The sequence below is a fragment of the Pteropus alecto genome, unplaced genomic scaffold (assembly GCF_000325575.1).
Source record: "Pteropus alecto unplaced genomic scaffold, ASM32557v1 scaffold92, whole genome shotgun sequence".
Taxonomy (NCBI): domain Eukaryota; kingdom Metazoa; phylum Chordata; class Mammalia; order Chiroptera; family Pteropodidae; genus Pteropus; species Pteropus alecto.
This window is the reverse complement of record NW_006432447.1, coordinates 3,859,088-3,883,431: the sequence shown is the minus strand read 5'-3', so window position 1 is coordinate 3,883,431 and position 24,344 is coordinate 3,859,088. Positions and strand designations below refer to the sequence as shown.

Sequence of the window (24,344 nt, the reverse complement as noted above, 5' to 3'; positions counted from 1 at the left end):
GAAGAGAACTTAGGTTGAGCAAGAATTTACAGGCACCCTCATGCCACGAACAGAACTGACGATGTTACTAGAGAAAATCTTAACTCAGTTTTCTTTTAGCCTGATAATTAGCATTTGCTACTATAATTAGATGATCAAATCTAAGTTTTCTGAGATACAACTAGACCTCAGGAAACATAATATTTATAAACCCAGTGACAGCAGAAGTAACCTAAAATACAATACTAATTTCTCTACTGATATACTAAAAATGTGTTTTTGAAAACAACTTATCCGATGATCTCTGTATTATTAATTATGAAAACCTTTTATTTTCATAAAAAAGATTTTCAGTTTACATATATGCCCAAAATAAGATTCATAATAGAATTTTAAGATTCATTCACAAGTTTGTATACACTAGTATCAATATTAAATAAATTTCCATACTTTGGGGAGAGGAGACAGAAGGAGGAGAGATTACTATTACTAAAGCATTATGTTATAATTATATCTTTGACATTCTCTCTCCGGTTTATTGAGGAGCAAAAAGAGGCCGGTATAATATTAATTGGTATTCTAAGTTATAAATTGCTGCCACTTAAGAAGTTGCTCAGATTTCTGAGACCTATCTATTGGAGTTAAAGATCATGAGGGCTTATGTGCCTCCTACCCTGTGGATGCTACCTCAGTAACCCCAGATTCATGTAGATTGACTTGGAGAAATTAATAAGAGACTTGATAAGAATCAAGTGATAGTTCTTCCTCTCTAGTTGGTTTAGCCACAAAATCTTTCCTTGCAATTGTTATTACATAATCCTGTGTATGACCAAAGAGGAGGAAGATCCTTTTGTAAGAAATACTTGCTGCAAACTTTGGGGCAAAGAATTTGAGGGATTAAAAAATACATTGTCTTGTAAGCAGTGGTGAACAGTACGTTCACAGTATTGCATTGTGCTTGATCTTTTCACCATCAGTAAGTGATCTAGCTCTTGGGAAAAAAAAATGCATGCACATAGATATTCATCGAAGTGATGTATGTACTAGTAAAAGACTGAAAATAATCTAAATGTCTAACATAGGGTACTAGTTAAAGTATGGGACATCGTACAATGGAATAAGGCCAAAAAAGAAATGAGAAAGCCCTTTATGTACTGATATAAGTGATCTCAGAGATATAGTATTAAGGAAATAAAAGGTTTAGGGTAATATATATACATTTATAGTATATATATAGTACTTTATATATGTAGAATTCTACCATTTGTGTTAAAATAGGTGGAAATAATATACCTGCATATTTGTATATGTATAAAATGTCATGAAGAATGTAAAATCTATTAAGTTGCCTCAAAGAAGGGGAACAGAGGTAGAAGAACAATGAGGTGCAAAGGGCAGAGGCAGCATCCTGCCTACTTAGCTATTCTGTTAAGCACTGCCAGTATTAATTTGAGATGTTAAAATTATAAGGAAAGGGAAAAAAATCTTAGTATGCTGACTTGTTAGCTAAGGCTAATCGAGGCTTATCTTCACTATTTATTCTAGTTATCTACTTATTACTAAGTAGGAGAAAATAGGAGACCCTCCTTTTCTTGGCTCCTCCATTAAAGTCTCCACTGTTTTTATAATGAATCAGCCACAGACTCCTATGTTTCAAATGAGACAATTCAAGTAAAGTCTTTAGAGCAGTGCCCAGCACATAGCAAATGCCCAATAAGTAGTACCAATAATTTAATTGCAGATATGAGAATGAGGTAGGAAGACAGAGAGCACACTTACAGCCTGTGCCTTGAGAATGTCAATATTTTCAGTTATTATAAAAGCAAGTTTGCACTATTCTAGATGGATATATAATGGTAAATATATCAAGCAAGTGTACTCTGGGAATTTATCTTCATACCCTAGGGATCTGCACAGAGATGCAGCTTTCAAGTTCAACAAAACATTGTTTATAATAGTGAGACATTCGAACCTACCTAAAATATGTAATGGGGGTTTTCCTGAGCAAACTGTGGAATCTTATACAGTGCTTAAAAATAAGAAATTAGGAGTTAGAAAATATATAGAGATTAAGAGAGAAATTGCTGAAGTTTTTTTTTTAAGGACCCTTTTAATAGTATATAAAATGTTTAGCAGGTTTGTTTACTGATAGAATATGAATGAATAATAATCTCCTCACTTCAAATGATGAATATTTTGGTCCAAGAAAGAATGAGTACCCCTAAGATAGTTGATACTTGGCTAAACAGTGGATTGGAGAAATTTGAGAGCTTTTTCTAGGCTAGTAACTGGTTTTCAGTGGTAAACACAGACAAGTAGCCTACTTTCAGTGCTACATTTTTTTCTCTTCTGACTAATGGTAAGCATGATATACCATCCTTGTCCTGGCTTCAGTTGACTTTTCATTATTTGAAGGGGTGGGTAGGACATAAAATGAATGAATAAGAACTGTGACAACTTCAAAGCCTTGCATTAACCTTTAGCTTCTGCCACTTTAAAGATCTTCAGGAAATCGATTAGTAGAAAACAGTTAATGAAAAATAAAATACCTGAATTTTTCTATTTCTTCACCTTTCTACTCTAAGAAGTGATAATTTTAAGAAGAGAAATGAGATATAAATAGAAACCAAAAACACGTTATTCATATCTTAGTTATGGAGTGTTGTGTTTCCCACCATCTCAGTGTTCCCTAATGTGCTGAGATTGATTAGTCTTTGCTCCACTTCCTCTTGCAGTTATTTAATTTTAGAGATCTCCCTACTAGTTTATCAGTCTTAAGTTGTAAGAATGACTACCACTGTCTTCTGTGGCATAGGGTGAGGTTGTGCATGTGAAATGTAGAAGTCATAGTAGTTCTGTTGCTGTGATGATATCTATTTAAAAATTGCGATGGACTTGTGCCAGGATAATGTCTGTGCCCTCTTCCTTATTTTGGTGAGGTAAGAAAGCAATAATTCTGTAGAACTGAGATGAGGTAAGATATGGCAGCCCCTTGTAGGACTAAAAACAATGTTTACCCTGCTTTTTAGGGGATGGGTTTATGCAAGAGAAGAATTCTACATTGTATTGAGTGTGGTTTTCTACATTTAAGTAAATGTTTTATTGGAATAAATTATTATCTTTCTTAATGTATTATCATATTCTCTTTTCCTACAGGGTCCAGATCATCAAACAATTTTATTTAACCATGGTGCAGTTCAGAATATTGCTCACCTACTAACCTCAGTATCTTACAAAGTAAGATGTTAAAAATTATGACCAGATTTTTGTACTTTATTTTTGATTTCTAAACTCTTGCTCTAGAAAGAGCCCCACATAATTTATTGCTTCTCTGATATCGTAATCAAGAGTAGTATTTTATCAGTAAAATGTTAATGGGGCATTGTCTTACCTATAGAATTCCCCTTTTTAAAAAGAAATAAAAAAGCTACCTTTGCTTTTCCATTTTTTTCAGAATATGGTTGTGGCATGAGTTGTTATTGATTTTCACCTGTGATCATTAATAATCTCTTCTTATTAAGTGTTCATCCCAAAGCTGATGCCTTGAAGTATATAGGAACAGTGGCTTGCAGATTTCATATTTGAGACTTTTATTTAGCCACAGTGACTTAAACTTACACCATATACCCACAAATACATCAACATTTAAATTGTGTTCTGTTTTGTATTTTGAATTAAAAAGTCAAGGATTTGCAGATTTGTTAATTAAATTTTCTTTACTGTCTTATAGGTAAGTGGCATATGATATATTATCAGGAATTCAGCTAGTACTTTGGACATTTCATTGTTCAACTAGCAAATTGTAGCAAATGCTGAGACATTTTCCTTATTGTGTCACATTAGAACTGGGTATGCCAGGAGTTTCCTGTAGAGAAGAGACACTGTCATTTTTGTCTTCCCTTCGCTTGCACTGATCGTAGTCTTCTCTTTTGGTCCTTAGCTTTATTGCAGCCTGCTAATATGTATGTTTTCCCTACCTCAGACATCCAAAGTTCACTCTTGGTGAAGAGCTCACAAGGATAGGAGCAGTGCCCAAGTGAGGGACAGGGCTTCTTCACACCTCAGCTACCTATCCTGCCAATCTCAGGTTCCACATAAGAACATCAAATATGGACTCAGGCTTGGAAGTGAGAATTAGATCATCTGGTGAAAACCGAACAGAAAGAATGAAAAATAACAGCTGTCATAGGAACTTCTGCAAATTATAAAATATGTTGGATGTGGTCAAGAGTTTGGGCCTTTGGTATCATCCCAGACCAGTTATCTGATTTTAAGGAATGATAGCACAATTATAGGTGTTTGGTGTTTTAAAAGTTAAGTTAAATTAGTCTAGTCCTCATTAAACTTTTATTGTAACTTTGTTTCCTCTCTTCTCCCATCCTTATCCCATACACAACTATAAGAGTACTCTTTTTATTTTTATTTTATTTTATTTTATTTTATTTTCCATCAGTCACTGTTTTGTAGTTTGAGAAGAAGAAATGTCCCACTTGAAAGGCAGTGAGTAGTTAATTGCTATTAAGTTCCCTCTGCCTTACCAACATTGTAGTTTGTACATTTTTTTAAAAAATTTGATTAGAGATTTATATAGTTCTGTTTTAGTTACTACTTCTTCACTGTTTCTTTTGTTACATCAAAATTAATTTTAACTTTTTATAATTTTAACTTATTGCACTCTTCTTTTTTTTATTCCTTGAGTCCTTACACAGGTCTTATTTTTATTCCTTGAGTCCTTCCTTTAGTACTTTAAGCAAATTTAAATAGTTATTTCTTCAGAAGAGTTTAGATTCTGAGATGTTAAAATTCATATTTTCAAAATTAAAATAAATGCTTTGTTTACTTGTTCATTTATTTTATAGGTTCGAATGCAAGCACTGAAATGCTTCTCAGTTTTAGCCTTTGAAAACCCCCAGGTATCGATGACCCTCGTAAATGGTAGGCTGGAACTTTCAGTGACACCTACATGATTTAATTTATGAACTTTGTAGATTTAAAGAATTCCTTAATTCTTGTTGTTTGTTTTATTTCTAGTTTTGGTTGATGGAGAATTGTTACCACAAATTTTTGTGAAGATGTTACAGAGGGATAAGCCTATTGAGATGCAGCTCACATCAGCAAAATGGTAAAAGTCAAGACAATGTGGGAAGAAAGACAGTGCTTTATCACTATCTTAGAATATTTTTGGAAAGCCTAATTAGCTTACTTCCTATCCCCACTTTGTTTTGGGATTTTGAAATGAGGAAATTATGGAGTTGTCTCACATTTTTTTAAACGGATGTGAGTTTTTACTCATTTTACTCAGTAGTTACTCAGTAGCATGTAGAACAGGAACTCTCACAACATCTGAGACTATCTACAGAAAATTACTTTATTATTTACATTTCTTTCTCCTTGTATTTCAGTTGAAATAATACAGAATTAAGTCAGATTTAACCAACATATTATGCTAAGTATTAAGCCAGGAAAATATAGATACAGAAATACAGAGTGATAACCAAGGCATGATTTCAGAGAATGTGGCTTTCTCATCTTTAGGAAAAACAAAACAAAGCATCCCTTTAGAGATATGACAGTTTATAGGATACTTATATAAAGTCCTTATTAGCACAGTTTCTGGCTCATATAAGCATTCAATACATGTTACTTCTGTAATTATCAGCACATTAACAGATACATTGCGCGACAGATAAGTTGTGTAGGATTCTATGCGCAATAAATTTTAGTTTCATTATTTAAGAAGCTGTGGCTCTCTAATATTTGGCTAGAATGGAAAATTTTAGTGAATTACTCATATACCATGAATTGTTTATTTTTATTTGTATTATTTGTATTTTTTATTTGTTTGCTTTTTGTCTTCAAAACTGAGTATTTGCTTCTTTGTAAGTAAGGTAATCTTCTCATGGAACTGATTTTAAAAAGTAATGTGGTAGCAAGCCTTGAGATAATGATAACAACTGTAAAGAGTTCAAACCTCTATAATATTAAAGTAAAGAATTTTGCTGATTTGTTTATAGCTTTCCCTAGAAGCCAGAACGTGAGGTATTTTAGGGTTTTTTTTTTTCACCCAGCATACTAAGGAATCTAATTCAGAAAGGAAATTCATTCATGAAAGTTTCTGAAGTGTTTAATGTTCATTACCTGCTTAGGAAGTACAAAGTAATTTTATTCTTATTCAAAGCCAGATATAATTATGAAGGTAAATTGTTTTTCAGTAGCACTAAATTTTTGACTAATTCTCAAAACCACTACTGGAAACCTCTGAATAATTTCTTATGGATACCTATAAGTGTTCCAAGTTAAATGCTTCTGCGATACTTCTACTGCTATTGAACTTGGACTGTCCCAACTTCTTTTAAACTTAAGATAGTTTATTAACTTTATATTTTACTTTTAGTGGTTTTTTTACTTTTTATTATGGAAAATTTTAAACATAAAAAAGTATAGAGAAAAATACTCCAATATGCCCAGCACCCAGCTTCAAAATTTACCCACCTATTAAGGCAATTTATTTTTAAACAATTTTGTTTTTTTTGTTTTTTTTTTAATATCTGGCTTACTGTGCATATATATCAATTGTCTTTTGACTATTAAATTAACAGAACTTCAGATAAGGGAATATCAAAACCTTAGGATAAATGAGAGTAGTTTTTTTTTTTTCATGAAATCTTAAAGGTAAATAATTTTCCTTTTAAAGCTTTAAAACACAAACAAAAACCTATACTTTTTGCCATCTTATTCCAGTTTAACTTACATGTGTAGAGCTGGAGCAATTCGGACGGATGACAACTGTATTGTATTAAAGGTGAGCTAATTAATTCTCCCTAAAAGCATGTGAAAATTATCCAGTCATATAAGTATTAAATATCAATATTTGTATTATTACTTTTTTTACACATTTATCACTACGATATGTGTGCATAGCATAAAACAATAATAGAATATGCTGTGCTTTTCTTTTCAATGGGGTGCCGTGTAGTTTTTAAAAACTAGTTTTAGATGTGTTTTGAAAGCCAAAGTGAAATAACTCTTTTCTTATCATACTTTTCATTTTTATGGTAATTAGGAGGATGTAGACATGGTAAAAATATGTAAACTTTAGGTGAAATAGAATTATATTTTAATCTTTGATATTCATTAAGTTTGTAACAGTTCTATAGGCAAGCAGTTTACTAGCTCTGCAGATAAAGACTTTCTATCACCCTCATGGCAGATAATCAAAAAGCATAATGAGAAACAATAAGTAAATGGCACGTGAAAGCAATCATCATCATTGTGGTATGTCCAAATCAACTAGAACTCAGAAAAACCCACATAAGAGACTAGCCCTAAAAATCCTAAGACCTAGATTCTGATTTTAGCACTCCCACTGCTGACTGGCTTGGTAATCCTGGGCACACTCCTTATTTTTTTAGTTCTTCAAACTTCTAGTTATAAAAATAGAGGCCATAATTCCTGCTCATCTATTCCACAGGGTTATGATGAGAATAACAATACATTAAATACATTAAACATCTTATTTGCTATAAAGAACAAAACAAGTATAAATGAATTGATCATGTGTCATTATCGGTATTCAAAATGAACCCAAAATTAAAAGAATACTAATGTTTGCTTTAGTCTTTAGTGAAGCAAGTCAATTAATTTAATGAGATCTGGGGACCCCTTAACTAAACAACACTGCATAGCATGCTAAGGGTTTCCATGAAGCAAGTGACCTTGGTTTATTTACTTAACTCTCTATCCCTCCTTTTTTCCTTATTGGTAAACTAAGTTAAGAGTATCTTCTTCATGTAGTAGTTGTGAGCATTATATTCAATAATCCATGCATTTATGGTTTTGATAAATGTTAGTAACTATTAATAGGAACATAAGAATAAGGCTTTCATCTTGGAAAAGGTAAAGCCCTAATGAGCCTATAATCAGCAGTGAACAGTAAAGTGCTAAATTCTGTGGTAAAGATATAATAGGAACTTAGAACACGGTCGATGGTGGTAGTTGAGGAAATCTTCCTATAATTGTAAAATTTCAGTTTCTACTTCCACATTATCCTTTAAAGTGGATTCACCAGCCTTAGAAATAGTGAAAAGATAGGATATTTTTATTGAGAATCTAATGTAGATAACTTACCAAGACCAGTGCCAAGAGTTTTGAAGGACCTCCGAAGTAAAATTGGACTAGTGGATATCAGTCTTTCTAGGGAATTCTTTGGGAAATCTAGGAACTGTAACTAATGCATTTCACTCGCATTATAGGAAAACTGATGGAATCTGAGTAATGGTAAGATCACTGCATTTTTAAAGGTGTATTTTTTGTGTGTGTGACTATGGATATTACTCCCCAAACAAGAAAATAAAAGCCATCCCAGCCATGTTACTCAAAGGAAAAAAAGCATGCTTTTTATAAGGCAAAATTGTTCCTGACTAGACTTCTGGATGTCTTTGAGGTAAATAAATACATAGATGGGGCAGAAGTGTCAGACATGATTTATTAGAGATTCTTAAATAACTTGTAGAGTTTTACAATAAAGCTTTAGTCTTATCTATCACAAAAGCCTAATGGGAGTTTATGTTAATGTGCTTTAATTATATGATTAGAGTTTAGCGTGTCGGTATAAATGATTAATATGCACTAAATTTTATTTTTACATTCCAAAAAACCCTGTTATTCTCCGAAAGTCTTTATCGAAAATTTGATCACAAACATGACACCCATTAAAAACCATTGAGTTGATTCAATCACTGTATGCTCTCCATCAAGCTTTTGCCTTTATTAAAAAGGAAATAATTAATTTCACTACCTTCCAGACATTGCCTTGTTTGGTTCGAATGTGCAGTAAGGAGAGATTACTAGAGGAGAGAGTTGAAGGAGCTGAGACACTCGCCTATCTGATTGAACCAGATGTTGAGCTACAGAGAATTGCTAGCATTACTGATCACCTCATTGCCATGCTTGCTGATTATTTCAAGTATCCCAGCTCAGTGAGTGCCATCACTGATATTAAAAGGGTATGTTTTTTCTTCCTTTTCAGCAGCTCAAGAAAGGAATTTTTTAAAAATTTACTTACTGTTCACATCTTTGAACCAATTGATAAATACAATTACAATTCAAAACCCTTTTAAACAAAGGAATCTTTCACCTTTGGTAACATAGATGATGTTGCTTTATGAGTTTTTGAATCCAATTTGTTTTGTATTTATTGTCAGGAATTTTTATTGAGATAATCAAGAAAGAAGAAAATTGCATCTGTAATTCCCAACTAAAACTTTAAAATAGTGGGTACTTGTTTTCTAAGCTGGTTGTTGATGTTATATCAATATTATCTAATCCTATTCAATTTCTCAGAATCATCTCTGTTGCTATATTCTCATTCTTTAGCTGAAGGGTGATCTTTTGTTACAGGTGAGTGAGTGGCTTTATTTGACTCTCCACCACTGTCTTTCTCTTTTGTTACCTTTTTTTCTAACTTTTGCCCTCTTTCCTTTTTGCAGTTTCATACTGTGTTTTGGATTTGCTAGTGACAGCTAAAGCACCATTTAACCTCTCTAGATTGAGACCATCAAGAACTCAATTGTGTTAACTTTTTCTCAAAATATAACTTCTTTAGAGTGGGTAGATATTCTTTTGACTTTGTTTTTCTCGGCCTGTTTGTCATAGCTATTTCTCTAAGCATAAGAGATAAATAATTATTCTGTTAGAGAAAGTTTATTTAAGGAGGTCATGGTAGAGAGAGCATTGCCGCCTAATTAGTAACCAGTACTGTTTCATGAATGTGGCTTTATTTTTGATACCAGTGGTCCCAATGGTAAATTTTTAAAAGCTGTTCTCTTGACCTCTCCCATGCCCCTTGAGTTCCAAAAAACTTCATCCGCTTCTGACATTTAACATTGAAAATAAATTATTTAGGGTATATCTTTCTCTGTCTTAGGAAGGGCCTAAAATAACCTTCACTGATATTTGTATTTGTAATGTGTACAGTCTTCTACATATTTGTTATGTGCCTGCTCTTCCTTCTTTAGGACCATTTTTCTAGTAGAGGTGATGGGCTATATTGAACCAGCTACCTTGTCTCTTTTCCTTCTGGCTACTTGCTCACACTGACACAATGTCTCACTGATACAAAGATACATGAGCAAGTCTTAACTATTGCCTCATGAGTACCTTTAGTGGACCATCCCAGCAATGCAAATAGAACACTTTGATTGACATGAGAGTGAAAGAACATCATTAGAAGAATTTCTTGCCTATGTACTAATCATTTAACTAGTATGTAGAAGATTGTCCCTTTTATTAAGATTTTTCAATTTTATTTTCATCACAGTAAAGCTAGAATAATAATAACTTTTTTAAATGATCTCCTGATGCCAAAATTAAATATTAGTTTGTTTTGTCATCTTTATTTTTAGTGATGGATTATCCATTTGTTTCTGACCGTAAAAATCTAGATACTTGACCCATAGATAAAAATTCTTACATGGTATTAAGTATGTGATTTTCATGGTATATTAGTCCAAGTCAGTATTCTAATGTATGTTATGACTAGAAAGTATTTAAAAACTTAAGAATAAATATTTTAGAACTTGCACCTCAAAACGAGTGTTTTTCGTTATATATTAGGGAGATTCCTTCCATAATCCATCAATGCCTGCTTTGATCAAAATGTTTTTGGAACTACTTTTAAGAATTGCTTTCAGAACCACCGCAAATGAGTTTCAGGTTTTGTTGTTGCTTTCGTTACACTAAATGATGTTACCTAGCTGGATTTCCCCGTCTTCACACACCACAATCCATGACAGAGTTTTAACTTAAAACTCTCTTAGTTCATAAAGATATATTATAATCAGGGTTTTGTAATTAATAGACCACTTAACTCTTTAGGAAGTTTCAAAAAAGGGTCTCAGAGTGTTTTGAACAACACCTACATCATTTCATAAGGGTGAACCTTTCCAAGGCAACTCATTTAGAAAAAATGGTAATCATTTGGGTGAAGAAGTTATCTCTCTTAGTTATAAAATTATTTACATTATTGATATGCCTCATATGTTTACTGGTTTGTAGTTAGTCTTTGAAAGTGTCCTGAGAAGACGTTTTTATTTTATTGTTATGGTAGTTTGCTGATATATCAGGTATATGGGAAATTAATTTAGAAAGCTAGTTATGCATATAGAAAGGTAGTATTAATTGTTTTATACCAGTAAGTAATTTTAATAAATTTATCCAAAAAAAAAAAAAACGAAAAACCTGAACATAAATCTCAGATAACTTGTAATAGTAATGATTACCATGATATATCGTTCATTAAGGATTTTCACAAAGTATTCCCTGTTTCTGAAAGCTTTTTAAATGCTGAAGTTAAGCTAGCACTACTCTTAATGTTTGGGAAAACCTGCTAAAGACATTATTGCAACAGCTGTATTCTGAGGTGCCTTGTTTTTGAGAAGAGCATTTCAAAGAGCTGGTGCAAGCTAGCATCAGTGCTACTAAAGCTGCCATCTAGGAACACTGAATTTTTAGGGGTCAAAGATTCACAAAGGTTTTTCATATACCAGTGTCAAATGTGGTGATGTTCAGTTTTAGACAGAAGCAGACTGCATGTGTTCCAGGCCATGCCAACATAAACACAGCCAGGTCTCAGTCATACGTGAGCAGAACCTAAAAATAAGCAGAAATTCATTGACAGCACTAATATATTAATAGTTGTTAAACATTTTTTTCTTCAACCTTACTTGATTAGTTTTAGTGAAAAATTTAATTTGTGGACTAAGTTGGGACATATCTTTTTTCCCCTCCTATAGCTTGATCATGACTTAAAACATGCTCATGAACTCCGCCAGGCTGCATTCAAGCTCTATGCCTCTCTCGGAGCAAATGATGAAGACATCCGGAAGAAGGTGAGTCTGGGAGAGGGGCGTCCCCCAGTCCTGACAGCCAGCAGGCAGGGAGTGACGTCAACCTGAAAGTCGTGGTGAAGAGCACTAACAGTGACTGTTTGAATATAATAAAGCAGAGTGACTAAAGGCATAATTGAAGAATGAATGGGACCCGGATTTGGGGGGTTGTTTGTTTGTTTTTAGAATATAGAGTGGCATGGCCGTGCTGGAATGACAAATAACTGGTGTGCTTTTTTGTGTCATTAATATGGATTATTGTGTTGCACATTTTTGCATGTGTTCTGCTAAAAATCAATTCTAGCACTGTGACGCTTCTGACACCTTGAAAGACCTAACACTAGAATTGTAAATGTTATTTATGGAAATACTTTCCAATGCCATTGAGAAATTAAATCTCTATTGTATATTGTTCTTTGATATGTGGCTTAGTTATGTTTTGATTTTTTTGCTACTGTGCAAGTTTGATGTGAATAAAATCTTTGTGGAATGATGATTTTATGTTTAGTGAGTGGTCATCTGAATTTCTAGGTCCCAAAAAATGTATCACTGGTATAGCACCTTATGTTATTATAGCCTAGTCCAACACTGAACTCATGTTCTTTATGAGAATACTTTTAAGCAGGAAGTAAAGTATAGTGGTAAGCTCTGACCTGGCTCCCTTCTCAAACCAAAAGACTGGAGCTTACCATTCAAAAGTATATATAATCTAATAAATTTTACACAAGACTTTTTAGGAACCATCAGTAAAGTAATCCCACCTGTTCTTTCTTGATGAGCCATAGCAAAAAGAGCAAATTGGGCATTACTTACTGAACATGACTATTTACTAAATCTCTCTCCATCTGTATTGGTATTTAAGGAGACCTATGTGAGAGAAATCACAAAGTATTGGGAATTTACCATGATTCAGAGAAGTACTTTAGGCTTGTAGAGAGAGAAGTATGGATAATTAAAAGTTTATTGAAATAAATTGAAAAGGAATCATTCTTGAAGAAAATCGAAATAATAGCAATAAGATTAGATATGTGAGTAACTTTAATTTAAAATTAGTGCAAAGAACACAACTAAGCTGAATGTTTTCCATGTACCTCAGTTTAGTTCAGTTAACAAGATGTTTTTGACTCGAAGTGTTTTTAATAAATATCAATGAAAATCCTTCTTGACACCTCTAAGCTTTCATCTGTAAACTGTTACTTAAAGGCAAACATACTAGTTATATGATATTTCCTATGTCTACACATGATTTTTGGATGTTGACTCTGATATGATTCATTCAGTGTAGGTACATGGTGTATTGCAAAGGAAGAGGCTTTTATGGCAACTCATATAGATAAAACCTTTTTTAAACATTGACATGGACTGTATAACTTAAATACATAATGATTTGTTTTTAGATGGTTATTAGGGCCTGTTAGAGGAGAAGTATTTTACCTATTTTAGCTCAAGAAGGCCATGCCATGGACTGAAAGGGAGATAGATAGATGGACCATAACTGGGGGAAATAGGATGTCCATTTGTACTTCTTTGTACTTTTTTGTTAATAAACTATTGTTTTGGAATTAATGACTTAATTTGTGATATCATGTTCTAGAAATACTTGCAACTTAACAGTCTGATGATCAGTAGTCTATTAAAATTTGTGTTCATAATGTGTATCATTTCGTGGTCAGACTAAATCCTGATAATTTTTGTAGAAAGATGACAAATAAAGAATAAGTTATAATTATTATAGTTTTTTTGTGTGGTGAAGCAAAGATACTGTGACATTCTTATGTAATGGGGATTATACACAGTTTTTTAGGAAGATATTTAATTTCTGGGAAATTAAGTGTTTGAATAATTTACAGTTTATAGCAACTACTGAAGAGAGAAATTGTAAAATGGAAAATATAAGTAATTTTGTGATAAAATCTACATGAATATGGTTCTTAGGAGTGGAAAATTCTTATTTTCAGTGTATAAAAAATGATAAATGATAACCCTTTTTCTTTGAATTCATTTATTTCTATTCCACTTTTTGTTGAAATAATTATTTGGATAGAATTTTATTTACTTTTTCTATGAAATATTTATTTACCTTTTACACTTATACCCTGTGAACTTTGATTATATTTTTATGTGTGCAGATTCTTGAAGTACAGTGTTTATTATTGTTTTATTTTTTAAAGAAATATTTATGCTTGCCAAGGTGGAATTTCAGTTTACTGAGTTAATGAAGGGAGAATCTTTGAAAGAAATTTCCAAGAGCATAGACCTATCTCCCCACTTTCTCCCCGCCAAAAACCCCAGAGCAACAAAAAGACTTTTTGTTTGTTTCAGGATAAAAGTATGTACTGTTCAATTGCTCTACCTTTTAAGTTGAAAATGAGAATGTAATTTAATAAATACAGAAAGTAACATATAGCCCATTTCCTTGTTATGGTCAGTTAAGAAAATGAGGCAGAATGAAGAAAACTAGAACAAAGAGGTAGAGACAATGAGAGGTACACACGGCTGTAAAGGAGAAAGATAGAGGCTTTCTCTGTTCATAGAATTCTATGTTATTGCTTCTAAAGACTTCTAAAAGCCCACTGTAATTTCATTTCTTAATACCTTCTCTGGGCCAGACAAAGTTAAGCTGAAGACCATATGTGACGTATAGGTCAGAGATATGCCACTCCTGCTCTGGAGCAGTGTGATGTATTCCCATTAAAAGGAACCAACTGTATAACAGTCCCTGGAACCTAGTAAACACTTAGTAAATATTTGTTGAATAAACATAGAAATGAAAATATAGAAATCATACAGAGTAACATTTATTTCAGTATGCCTCAATCTTTCTTGAGCCTTCTGTTCAGAGCAAAGTCTATATCCTAATTCCTAGCTTTGCATCCTTTATCATTCTGTGGCATACTTACCAATTTTGTGATTTCCTATGGTGTCCTGTCAGAGAGTGAAGGAGGGTGGAAAGTTCTTCAGATGAGAGTGGAAAATATTACCATTGGCTGTGACATGAAGAAAGAGAAGAAGTACAAGAAAAGATGAAGGACCACTGAGCTTGACATTGATCACACTTGTGGCCTGGCCTTATTAAACTTAGAATAATTCAAGGATTCTGGTTAGGGAAAGCAAAGGCAAAGGCGGGAATTGAGTGGTCAGTGGAAGAAGGGTCCGAAACATATTGGCAATAATTGCATTGACAGCGATGCCAGGTTAAAATTAGCTGTAATCTCTGCCATTGGTAAAGTCTAGTTTCTTTACCACATATTAATGCTGACTAAAAAGCATAATTTCAATTAATGGGACAGTTAAAAAGGAAGAAGTTAAGATACCTAACAAATTCTTTCAGGTACTAGCATTTCCCAGTACCTGAGACCCCATTCAGTGGTTAAGTCACGCACAGGCAACAGTGGCAAATAATCCTGTAATTGTGAAGCCAATTCTTTTATAAAGAATTGCTCTTATGAAGACCATTTGATTGATTGGTACCTACTGATCGTAAATTAGGTTGGAAATTTAAAAGGATTGTCTTTTACTTTCTTTAAGGAACTAGTAGAATTTATTAGAAATAATTAGAAAGTATAAATTGAGGAAAATTAGAAATAGTCTAATTTCCCTATACTTAGCATAGAGAAAATGCAGGAAATTACCATTTTTCAATTCAGGGAAATTAATAAACTTAACAAGATGTTATTTTTATTTTGGGTAAAAGTAAAATACATTATAAACGTTCAATATAGTATTTATTATAGGCTTTGTTTCTCTGACATATCTAACTAATGGAGCCTTTCAGAAAGCTTTCCTCTTGGATTTTGAGTACTTATATTTTAGCTAGTGATCCCTTTTGAGGAACTAGAATGTAAGCTCCATGAGGGCAGAGATTTTTTTATGTTTTGTTCATCACTGTATTCCCAGCATCTACAATGCTGTCTGGTGTATAGTTGGCACTTAATAAATATTTGAAGAGTGAATGAATGAAAAAGTGAATGAATGGACAAATGGATAAATGAACCATGTTGCAAAATTGCATTATTAAGCACCCTTAATCAAATTATATATGGGTCTCCCTACATTAAGAACTTTCGTAACTTTACTAGCTTTTCGAGTATGTGAAGAGAGGGAATTTAAAATAGGGAAAATATATAACTGATCATATAGGTAAGGGGTTTCACTATACTTAGCATAGAGAAAATGCAGGAAATTACCATTTTTCAAGAGGCAGACAATCCCAAGGGCTTGTCTTCTACTCACTTTGATATAAATCAAAGAGAAGATGTTTCATGGAATGGTACTTGTTTAATTTGGAATTATTTTTACCATTACTTCTTAGTTTTTTTCCCTTTATAAATGCATGATTTAAAAAAATGTATAGCATTCACAAATATGAATCTGGACCAATTTTTGTTTCTAGAGATAAAAGTAGGATTTGGTTTATAGAAGGTAACCTGACTCTTAGGAATCAACCCATTCTGTAAAGTGATATACACTTGTATAAATTACTGTCTTCCCAATTAATGAATATCAAATATTTAAGGTCAGTAATTTAATTCAATTTTATGTAGATGATTAAACTGCCTGTATTTTGTAAACATCATCCAATGGATGAAGTGAGGGGGTGGGAAGCAGTGTCCTGAGATAAAGAGCAATAAGACATAGTTTTAAAACTCAGCATTTATAATAAAGCCTCAGTAAGTCAGAGAAAAGTAAGAAATGGCCAATTAGAATTTGCTTGAGGCTTAAGGAATTATTTGGAAGTAATTAAAACGGACACGGTGATATCAATGGAGCTATCCTCCAATCATTTTGGAAATTAATAATTTATTGTTTTGTCATTTTTATTGTTTTCTAAATGCCTTTTGTATTTTCAAGAGTTGAAAACATGAAATCTTAAGTTTTTGTTCTTTGGTGGGGGGAAAATTCATCCAATCGTAGTAGTTTTACATGACCTTTGTGAAGAAGGTAGTAAATGGGGGGGGGGATTTTTTTTTTTTAACTGAACAATTTTTTTTTTTCAAGAAGTGTAGGCAGAGAAAATTAGGGAAAAAAAAGAAAACAAAGAAGAATGAGAATTTGTCTTCTACCTTCTTAGCAAAGGAAGTTATATCTAGTAGGGTCATTGTGAGGATGAAATATAATGTATTAAAAATATTTAACATAGTGCCTGTAGGTGCTCAATAAATGGAAGCATTTATTAGAATATCTTAAATGACTTCATTGGAAGATTAAAAATAAATATATATTTTTAATTACATCAGAAAAGCTGAACATTGGGATATAAATAAAAGGTTTGCAATGAAGACAGTAACTATAAATTTCCAGTTCTGTTATTTATTTTTTATAGTAAAAATATATTTATACATCAGAAGTATAGGCTCTTTAGTTTGTCTCTTACTAATGACAAGATGTCTTCTCTTACATTTTAAAATATATTTTAAATTCTGGTTTTCAAAACTTTTTGTTGCTCTAGCATGCCCTTCAAAGCACCAAATAAAATGTTTTTTAGTTAAATAGAATACACAATATAAATCAATAATTGGTTAAAATCATAGGTAAGGAGAAGTAAGGAAACCAAATTCTGACTTTGGTTATCTAAATATTACTGCTCATGGTTGCCATAGATGTGATTTCTCCAAAGGGTCATTATTTATATGAAATTATATCCCTAATATGTATGTTCAAATGTTGAACAAATATAATTTTTAAAGATATTTTTAAAGTTATAAGATTTTAAAGTATATTTATAATTTAGGTCAGTTTTTCTTAATATATTTCTGCTATCAGAAACTTACTAAGCATTTCATTTGGAACATTTTTATCATTTGTTATAGCTTGATTTTATTAGTTGTTCTTCTGGGTAACAGTATAATTATACCATGAATTTATATTTTTAAATATTTTGCAAAGTTCAATAATTCTAAATGGTCATTTAAAAGGCACAGTGTCAAAATTCTGTACTTTTCTCTGCTATGCAATCAGGCAGATGCAAGGAATTATTTCTCAGCCTTAGCCTGCATATTGAAACAAATGCCTTGAACATTTTGAAGGTTTTCAACGGTACCACAGAAGTAGCCCCTTTCAGGACTTGGCTCTGCTACTGAATAACAACAAATTCATTCAGAATTGAGAATTCCTTGACTTAATCTGTGGTAAAAAAATTGTTAGTTATCTTCTTAAAGCTAATCTACTAAAGAATTTTAAGTGAACTCTGCAACATTCATTCGTGATGGTAAGTATTTTTAAAGAGTTAACCATGACAAGACGAGGTTTTGCCACTTACCCACAGTGTTGAGACCCTTGACCTTCTGCATACTGAGAGAAGCAAACCTGGGAGTGATAATGCTATATACATAATAGAGGTATTTATAAAATCAAGTACTGAACTTTTATTTCAATTTCATTAAATGAAGACATAAAACTGAGTTTTATACTGTTATTCCTAGTATTGGAGTTGCATAAACCATTGAATTACAGTTCTGGTTCTTAAAGTATGAGGTACAGGTTGGTTATGTTGTTAGCTGGTTGCAAAGCATCGTATTCAAGGGAAAAACTTGTCTCCTCTCAGCATAGTTTTTGGTACAAAGTGGGTAATGAGATGCTTTAAGTATGTCTATTTAAATCATCTGGCATTTATGATATACTCCACCTGTGTGCCAAGGAAGGAAGCAGAAGACTGATGTGTACCTTGTGGGAGCTTACAATTTAAAGTAGCTAAGGAGATGAGACACCAAGTTTCTATGTAGTAATTCCAGAGCCTCACGTGTGTATAAAAAGTCTCATCTACACCGAAAGCCAGTTTTGCCGTGATTGATACACCCAGATTTGATTAAGATATGACTAATTATAATAGCCTATAATGAATGAATCTGGAAGAGTCCATCTTCTATAAAGAAGTTTATTTGAAAGCATTCTCACTTTCTCCTTCCAAAATATTAAAATCAGTTGTTTCAGAGGTTTTGACTCACAGAATCTATGTTCCTTCTGCATCAATTTTAAAAAGTGTTTTTCTAAGGGAACTGCCTAGATGTGATTATATTGTAAATTAATGTTCTAGAAAGGAAGCCTCCAAGGTTAATGATGTCATAGAGGTACTATTTCAGCATTCTATTTTGTAGACAGCTTCCATATGGAATAGATTGAAACTTGAGGCAACATTTTTAAATCCTTGGAACTTCTTTAAATAATTATCTCTTCCTTGTCAAACTATAAAGTTCATAACTAGAATGTACGCTCCATAGAAGCAGTACCTGGCATACAGTAGTTTATATTTATTGAGTAAGTTGTTTATGTCTGGATGTTAAAATTCAGCCAGCCACCTGTAGGATAATTAAACTGTTGTATGAACAGCTATAAATATAGAGGAGTAGGGACTGAACAGGGCCATTGTGTTACACAGTTCTTGGCACAGTGCACCATGCAGATCCCTGAGAAAAAGAGATGGAGGGGAAGTTTCTAATTCTAATTCTGTTGTTTGAATAGTAATTTATAATTGTTTTAATTCGGTGCTAAAATGAAAGCATAATTCAGTGGCTGTTTAGGTTCTGTTCTTCCATTAAGCTAATGATTGAACTTTAAAAAATTGAACTCATATGTAGAGAAATATTTTTCTGAAAGAGGAAGTATTGATCTATTTTTAGACACTATAAGTATTTCTGAACTATATTTTTGGTTTTAGGGGAGGGAGAAGTCGGACCAAGAGAGAGCCCCCACTATTTTCCAAAGTGTAGGAAAGTTTAGAACTCCGAGTGTTTCTTCTACACATATAACATAAGTGAAAGTTTCCCAGTACTGTTAAGAAGGTAAACATGTCCTGGTGTAGAAATTAGATGTAGAAATACCACTTAAACAGGCTTAAAAGGAAGAATAAAATATCGAAGCTTAAGAATGGGCCCACTATAAGAACCCCCTCCTCTTTGTTCTCCACCGTAAAGTGAAGAAACACTTCTCCAGGCCCAGGAGAGACTCAATGTCAGTTTAGTTCAATGCCTTCAAGAGAAAGACCAAAAGGAAGCCCTGCAGATCAGTTCTTAGGAGACTTTGTCTTTTCAGTTCTCTGGCTGAGAGGAGATGCACTGTTTCCCCTAAGCCCTGCCTCCCCAGATGGTGGAGTTAGAGAATTTGATATGAATGTGGGAGTGGATAGCAATGGAAGAGTGAGAGAAAGGAAGAAATCATTTATAAAATGTTTACTGAAACTCCGGAATATAATTTATTGATCAGTGATCTGTTCTGAGAGAAGTTGTGTATCTTTTAGGAGAAAAAAAAAAGCCTTTGGTAAAAACAATTCTTTATTTAAAAAATAAGGAAAATGTCAAAATCTTACATTGGAGCAGTGGCAAAAATATTAGAATAGGGTGTGTTTGGGAATGCCTGCCGTTCTCACCCAGAACAAATGGGGTTTTTGGCCTAAAAACAGTACATTGTTAGTTCCATTTAGTTAGTATCTGCTGAAGCTAGACTCTGATTCTAGAATGGAGATCATCGGGGATTTAAATTGAAAAGTCAGCAGAACTCACTGTCATGGTTTTTTCACAGTATCTTCTTGGCTTATCTTTTTGTCATCAGCTCTGAGCTTTGGCATTTGTACCCACAACCCAAGCTGAATCATTGATTTGTCATTTTCTCTCTTGGAGGCCCTGTGAAAAATATCTTTTTTTCTTGTCAGTGCATTTTATTAATGATGACCTCTCTTCCTTCTTATGGTATATGGTCTGTAGTTCCTATAGCATTGATAAATTTTTAAAATTCTTCTCTTTCTCAGTTTTCAAAGTCAGATCTCAGTTTAATTATTAAGGCTAAGTAAAAATGTCATCCTTACAGCACAGCGAGTAGAAAGGACCTCACACTGGAAGTGAGAAGACTCAGCGGAGCCCCAGCTCTGCCTCAGTGTGCCTAGAGAACCTCGACCAGTGACTTAATCTTTCTGAACTTCAGGGACCTCACTGATTTAAGAAATTGGATGAATTTATTTCTAAGACTCCGTTAGATTTTAATATTATTCAACCAAATTAACAGCTTTAAATGTTCAGTTCTCTCAGATAGTTATGTCTGTTGCCATTAATCCGTGCAGAAGACTGCAGTAAGAGAATTGGTTTCCCAGTCGAACCTGTTTAGGAGCAAGCACTGCAGCTGCCCTTGCTTGGTTCATGGAAGGCCATGTGCTGTTAGGTTTTTTGTTGATTTGTATTGCTTTGTTTGTTTTAATAAAGGAGAAATGGCATAAGGAGGTACTCAGGGATGATGTGCATGGCATCATGTCCATTACTTAAGTACTCTGTGGCAGAATCAGTATGGTCACTTCCTGAAACCCAGGAAAAGTTGATTTTCCATATTTAGGAATGGATCCCTTTCCAAACAGCTACTGATTCTACGCATGCTGTACATGATGAGCTCACTCTGTGTCTGCTATTTTACCTCATAACCCCCTTTTTTCCTCCCCAGGCTCTACTCCATTTCCAAAACCAGTTTCTTGACTGCATTGACATCAGACTTGTGTTCATAGGGCTCATCTCCCTTAAAAAAAATAAGGTAGATAAGGAGCTAGACCTTAAATAAGTGGCCCCTCTTAGAGAAGACTCAAGTATGTGCTCTGAGACTCATCTACATTGGCGCTAATGAAACTAAAGCATTGCCACCCACGCCCCACAGGTTTAGTCTCTGTTGTAGATCCTTTTTTTCTTGCCAAACCCACTCTTTCTTCCTGACCTCCTTGGCTGCTAAGTCCCTGCTCCTTTAACTAGACTTTCTGGATTTTGCTACTTTATTCACTTAGATCGTACATGGCTGCCTCTTTTGACTTTCAAAGTTTGATTCTGAGTCTTAACTCTTTCTGCCCAGTTCTGAATTGTTAATCCTCTAATTGTTATCCTCTTTCTGGGAACCTTTCACAAAAGCCCATTTGAAATAAATTGTATTTGCCTGGCCACTGTGCACGTTATTAGCATACATAACTGATGATAAGAGAATGCCCACTTTGCCATCCAGTTTCCTTGACTCCATGCCCACCAGCTTTGAATTGTATGAGAAGATTGGTGGTACCACTGAGAATCTGCTTGGTTTCAGTTTCCACATCCTCTTCTTGACTTGGTTGGATCGCAGTTCAAAGTCTAAGCTGAAGTTTCTGGTACCTGGAAAATACTTCATCCTGGGCCATGCTGGAAGAACAGTTGCATTTATTTTTTTTTTGAAAACCATGTTTCTGATTCCTTTAGTTCTTAATGCATTCTGAGGAAAACATGATGCAGGACTTGGTCACAACCAAATTATGGGTCCACTGGAGCTCAGAGTGTGCTGAGGATTTCTCTTGTAAGCCAGGGCCATCTTCTTCTCGTTAACATTTCCATGTGTCTCATGAACCTCTCTGCCTTAGGATTTTCTGGGTTTTGCTTTTTCTTCATTGCTCTCTAGGCTGACTCCACTTCTCTCCCACCTGCCACAGGGATCTCCTGTCCCAATGACGGGAGCCTCAGATTCTCTAACAATATATCCTCATCTATCCCTGTAAGAGCTGCAAAAGCGTGTAGTCAGGAAGACTAAAGATGCCAGCAGAGAGGTGCATAACACTTGGTCCATTGACCTAAAACTTGCTCAGTTTATGATGCAGCATTTTTTAAAATGTAATTTAATTCTGTAGTTAAATTAACAGCTCAGGTCCCTAGAAGAGTGGAAAAGATACAGCTTTCTCCACCCTGAGGGTTCAGTCCACCATTCATACTCCTCCTGGCCAGGCACAGTGTCTGTGTAACAGAGGACGCTGTGCGTTTCTCTCTCAGTCTCCCTCTCCCTCTCCTTTTTCCTTTCCTTCTCCCTCTCCCTCTTTCTCTTTTTCTTTTAAAGCAGATTCAAAAAGCTATACTACAGGGCATGTCAATTGAGCTATGGCTGAGAAATCTCCAACAACCATGAGGCAGAACAACTCCCGACTCCATTTGGTGCTGCTCTTACATTCTGGAAGAACCTAAGATCCTTTGCAGGCAGTAGGACTTGGCTCTCCATCATTGTCAAGGCTATATAGCACAGTACTGGGGTTATTGAAAGGCACCACTGAGACCATGTTTTATTTTTATTGCTCTCGAGTTTCCAGCCCCAGATTGAAAAAGCTATCTGGTGCTCTGTTAGACCCTCATGTGGGTCAAAGGGCTGTAGCAGCAGACACTGTCAACTCCTTCCCTGCTAACCTGAACAAATTTTCTCTGGATTCAATTCCAAACCTTTTCCTGTCTTGTAATCACATATTTATCCCCATTTTGGTCAGTGTATATACTTTTAAATGTCCTCTTATTCCTGCCCAGCTGGTTTCAAGCATACAAAAGCATAGTTAGATCAGGTCGCTCATTCACATAGCCTTTCAGGATACCCTTTTGGATTGGAAGCCCAGGTTCACATTGTTATTTTCCATTGCACTCACCCTCTTACTCCCAGAAGGATATCTCGATGGAGAAGGTGGACCAGACACTCAAGTCGTGTGCTTCCTGGAACGCTAGCAGGGTTACTGGGCATGCAGGTGGGGGCTGTGCCCTATTTGCCCTTCCTTGCCTTCTCCCTGATTTTGACCCCTTGTCTGACTAGATCTGCACTATCTCCAGTCTCTTCTAACCTACCTTTCTTCCCATATTGTTTCTGAACAACGTGATAGTTATGCCCAGACTGACATGATTTTTATTTACCTACTGATTGCAAAGGATTGGAGGTAAGGTAATCATTGCTATAACCTTCTATTTTACTGAAGGCCTAGGGAGGTAAAGTGAGTTGCTCAAGATTATAGAGCACATCTTATATGCCTACTGATTGCTACCCCTGCCGTGTCCCTTGGCAGATTTACATCTTTAGTTGAATGTGGCCAGCAAATATTATTCAGAAGCCTCTTTCAGGTCTTGCCTATACCCAGGTTTCCTAAGAACCTGGAGCCAGTGTTAATAGTATTTCTCAGTTCTTGTAGAATAATTGTGTCCCTGTTCCCTCCCCACCCCCTGCCCCCACTTTATTCTCTGGTAATATGATTACATACAGTACAGGCAACTATTTCTCCCAAGTTATTACTTCTCATTCCTAAGTAAAAACAGTTTCCCAAGCCACTAGGAAAGAGCTTTCAAGCTTCAGTAACTAGCCATCCAGTGCCTGAGACTTTTGCTCCAGGCTTTAATTTCCTTTCCATGCTAAAATCCTGATTTGGCCTTGACTGTTTCAAGAACAGTGATTAGTGCTTGACTGAAGTGAGCTGTCAGCCAACCAGTCTTTGACAGTTGCTGTAGCACGGAAGATTAGACAACTTGGAAAACACGTTACTATTATCCCAAAGAAATAGTAGTAAGCTCCTATCTAGTTTATTGGAATGAGAATGATGATAGAGTGAATATAAGGTATAATGCAGAGTCACTTGATTGGGTATTTAGGAAGAGACGGAATCAAAATTAACACAAATTTAGTGTCTGAGTAACTGGGAGAATAATAACACCATTAGCAGAAAGAGAGAAACAGACAGATGTAGGGCAAAGGTGCAGG

General features: G+C 34.3%; 1 protein-coding gene across 3 annotated transcripts in view; it reads left to right on the top strand.

Moving 5' to 3' along the window:
• Positions 1 to 24,344, top strand: part of ARMC8 (armadillo repeat containing 8) — a 90,861-nt gene that overhangs the window by 36,362 nt on the left and 30,155 nt on the right. For 2 of the 3 annotated variants that reach the window (XM_006907202.3, XM_006907203.3), the window contains 6 exons: positions 3,136 to 3,216; positions 4,839 to 4,914; positions 5,011 to 5,101; positions 6,721 to 6,781; positions 8,784 to 8,984; positions 11,772 to 11,867. In XM_006907202.3, coding sequence (XP_006907264.1) covers positions 3,136 to 3,216; positions 4,839 to 4,914; positions 5,011 to 5,101; positions 6,721 to 6,781; positions 8,784 to 8,984; positions 11,772 to 11,867 — 606 coding nt within the window. The remainder of the gene's footprint in view (positions 1 to 3,135; positions 3,217 to 4,838; positions 4,915 to 5,010; positions 5,102 to 6,720; positions 6,782 to 8,783; positions 8,985 to 11,771; positions 11,868 to 24,344) is intronic. The other variant, XM_025043599.1, reaches the window with a different exon arrangement.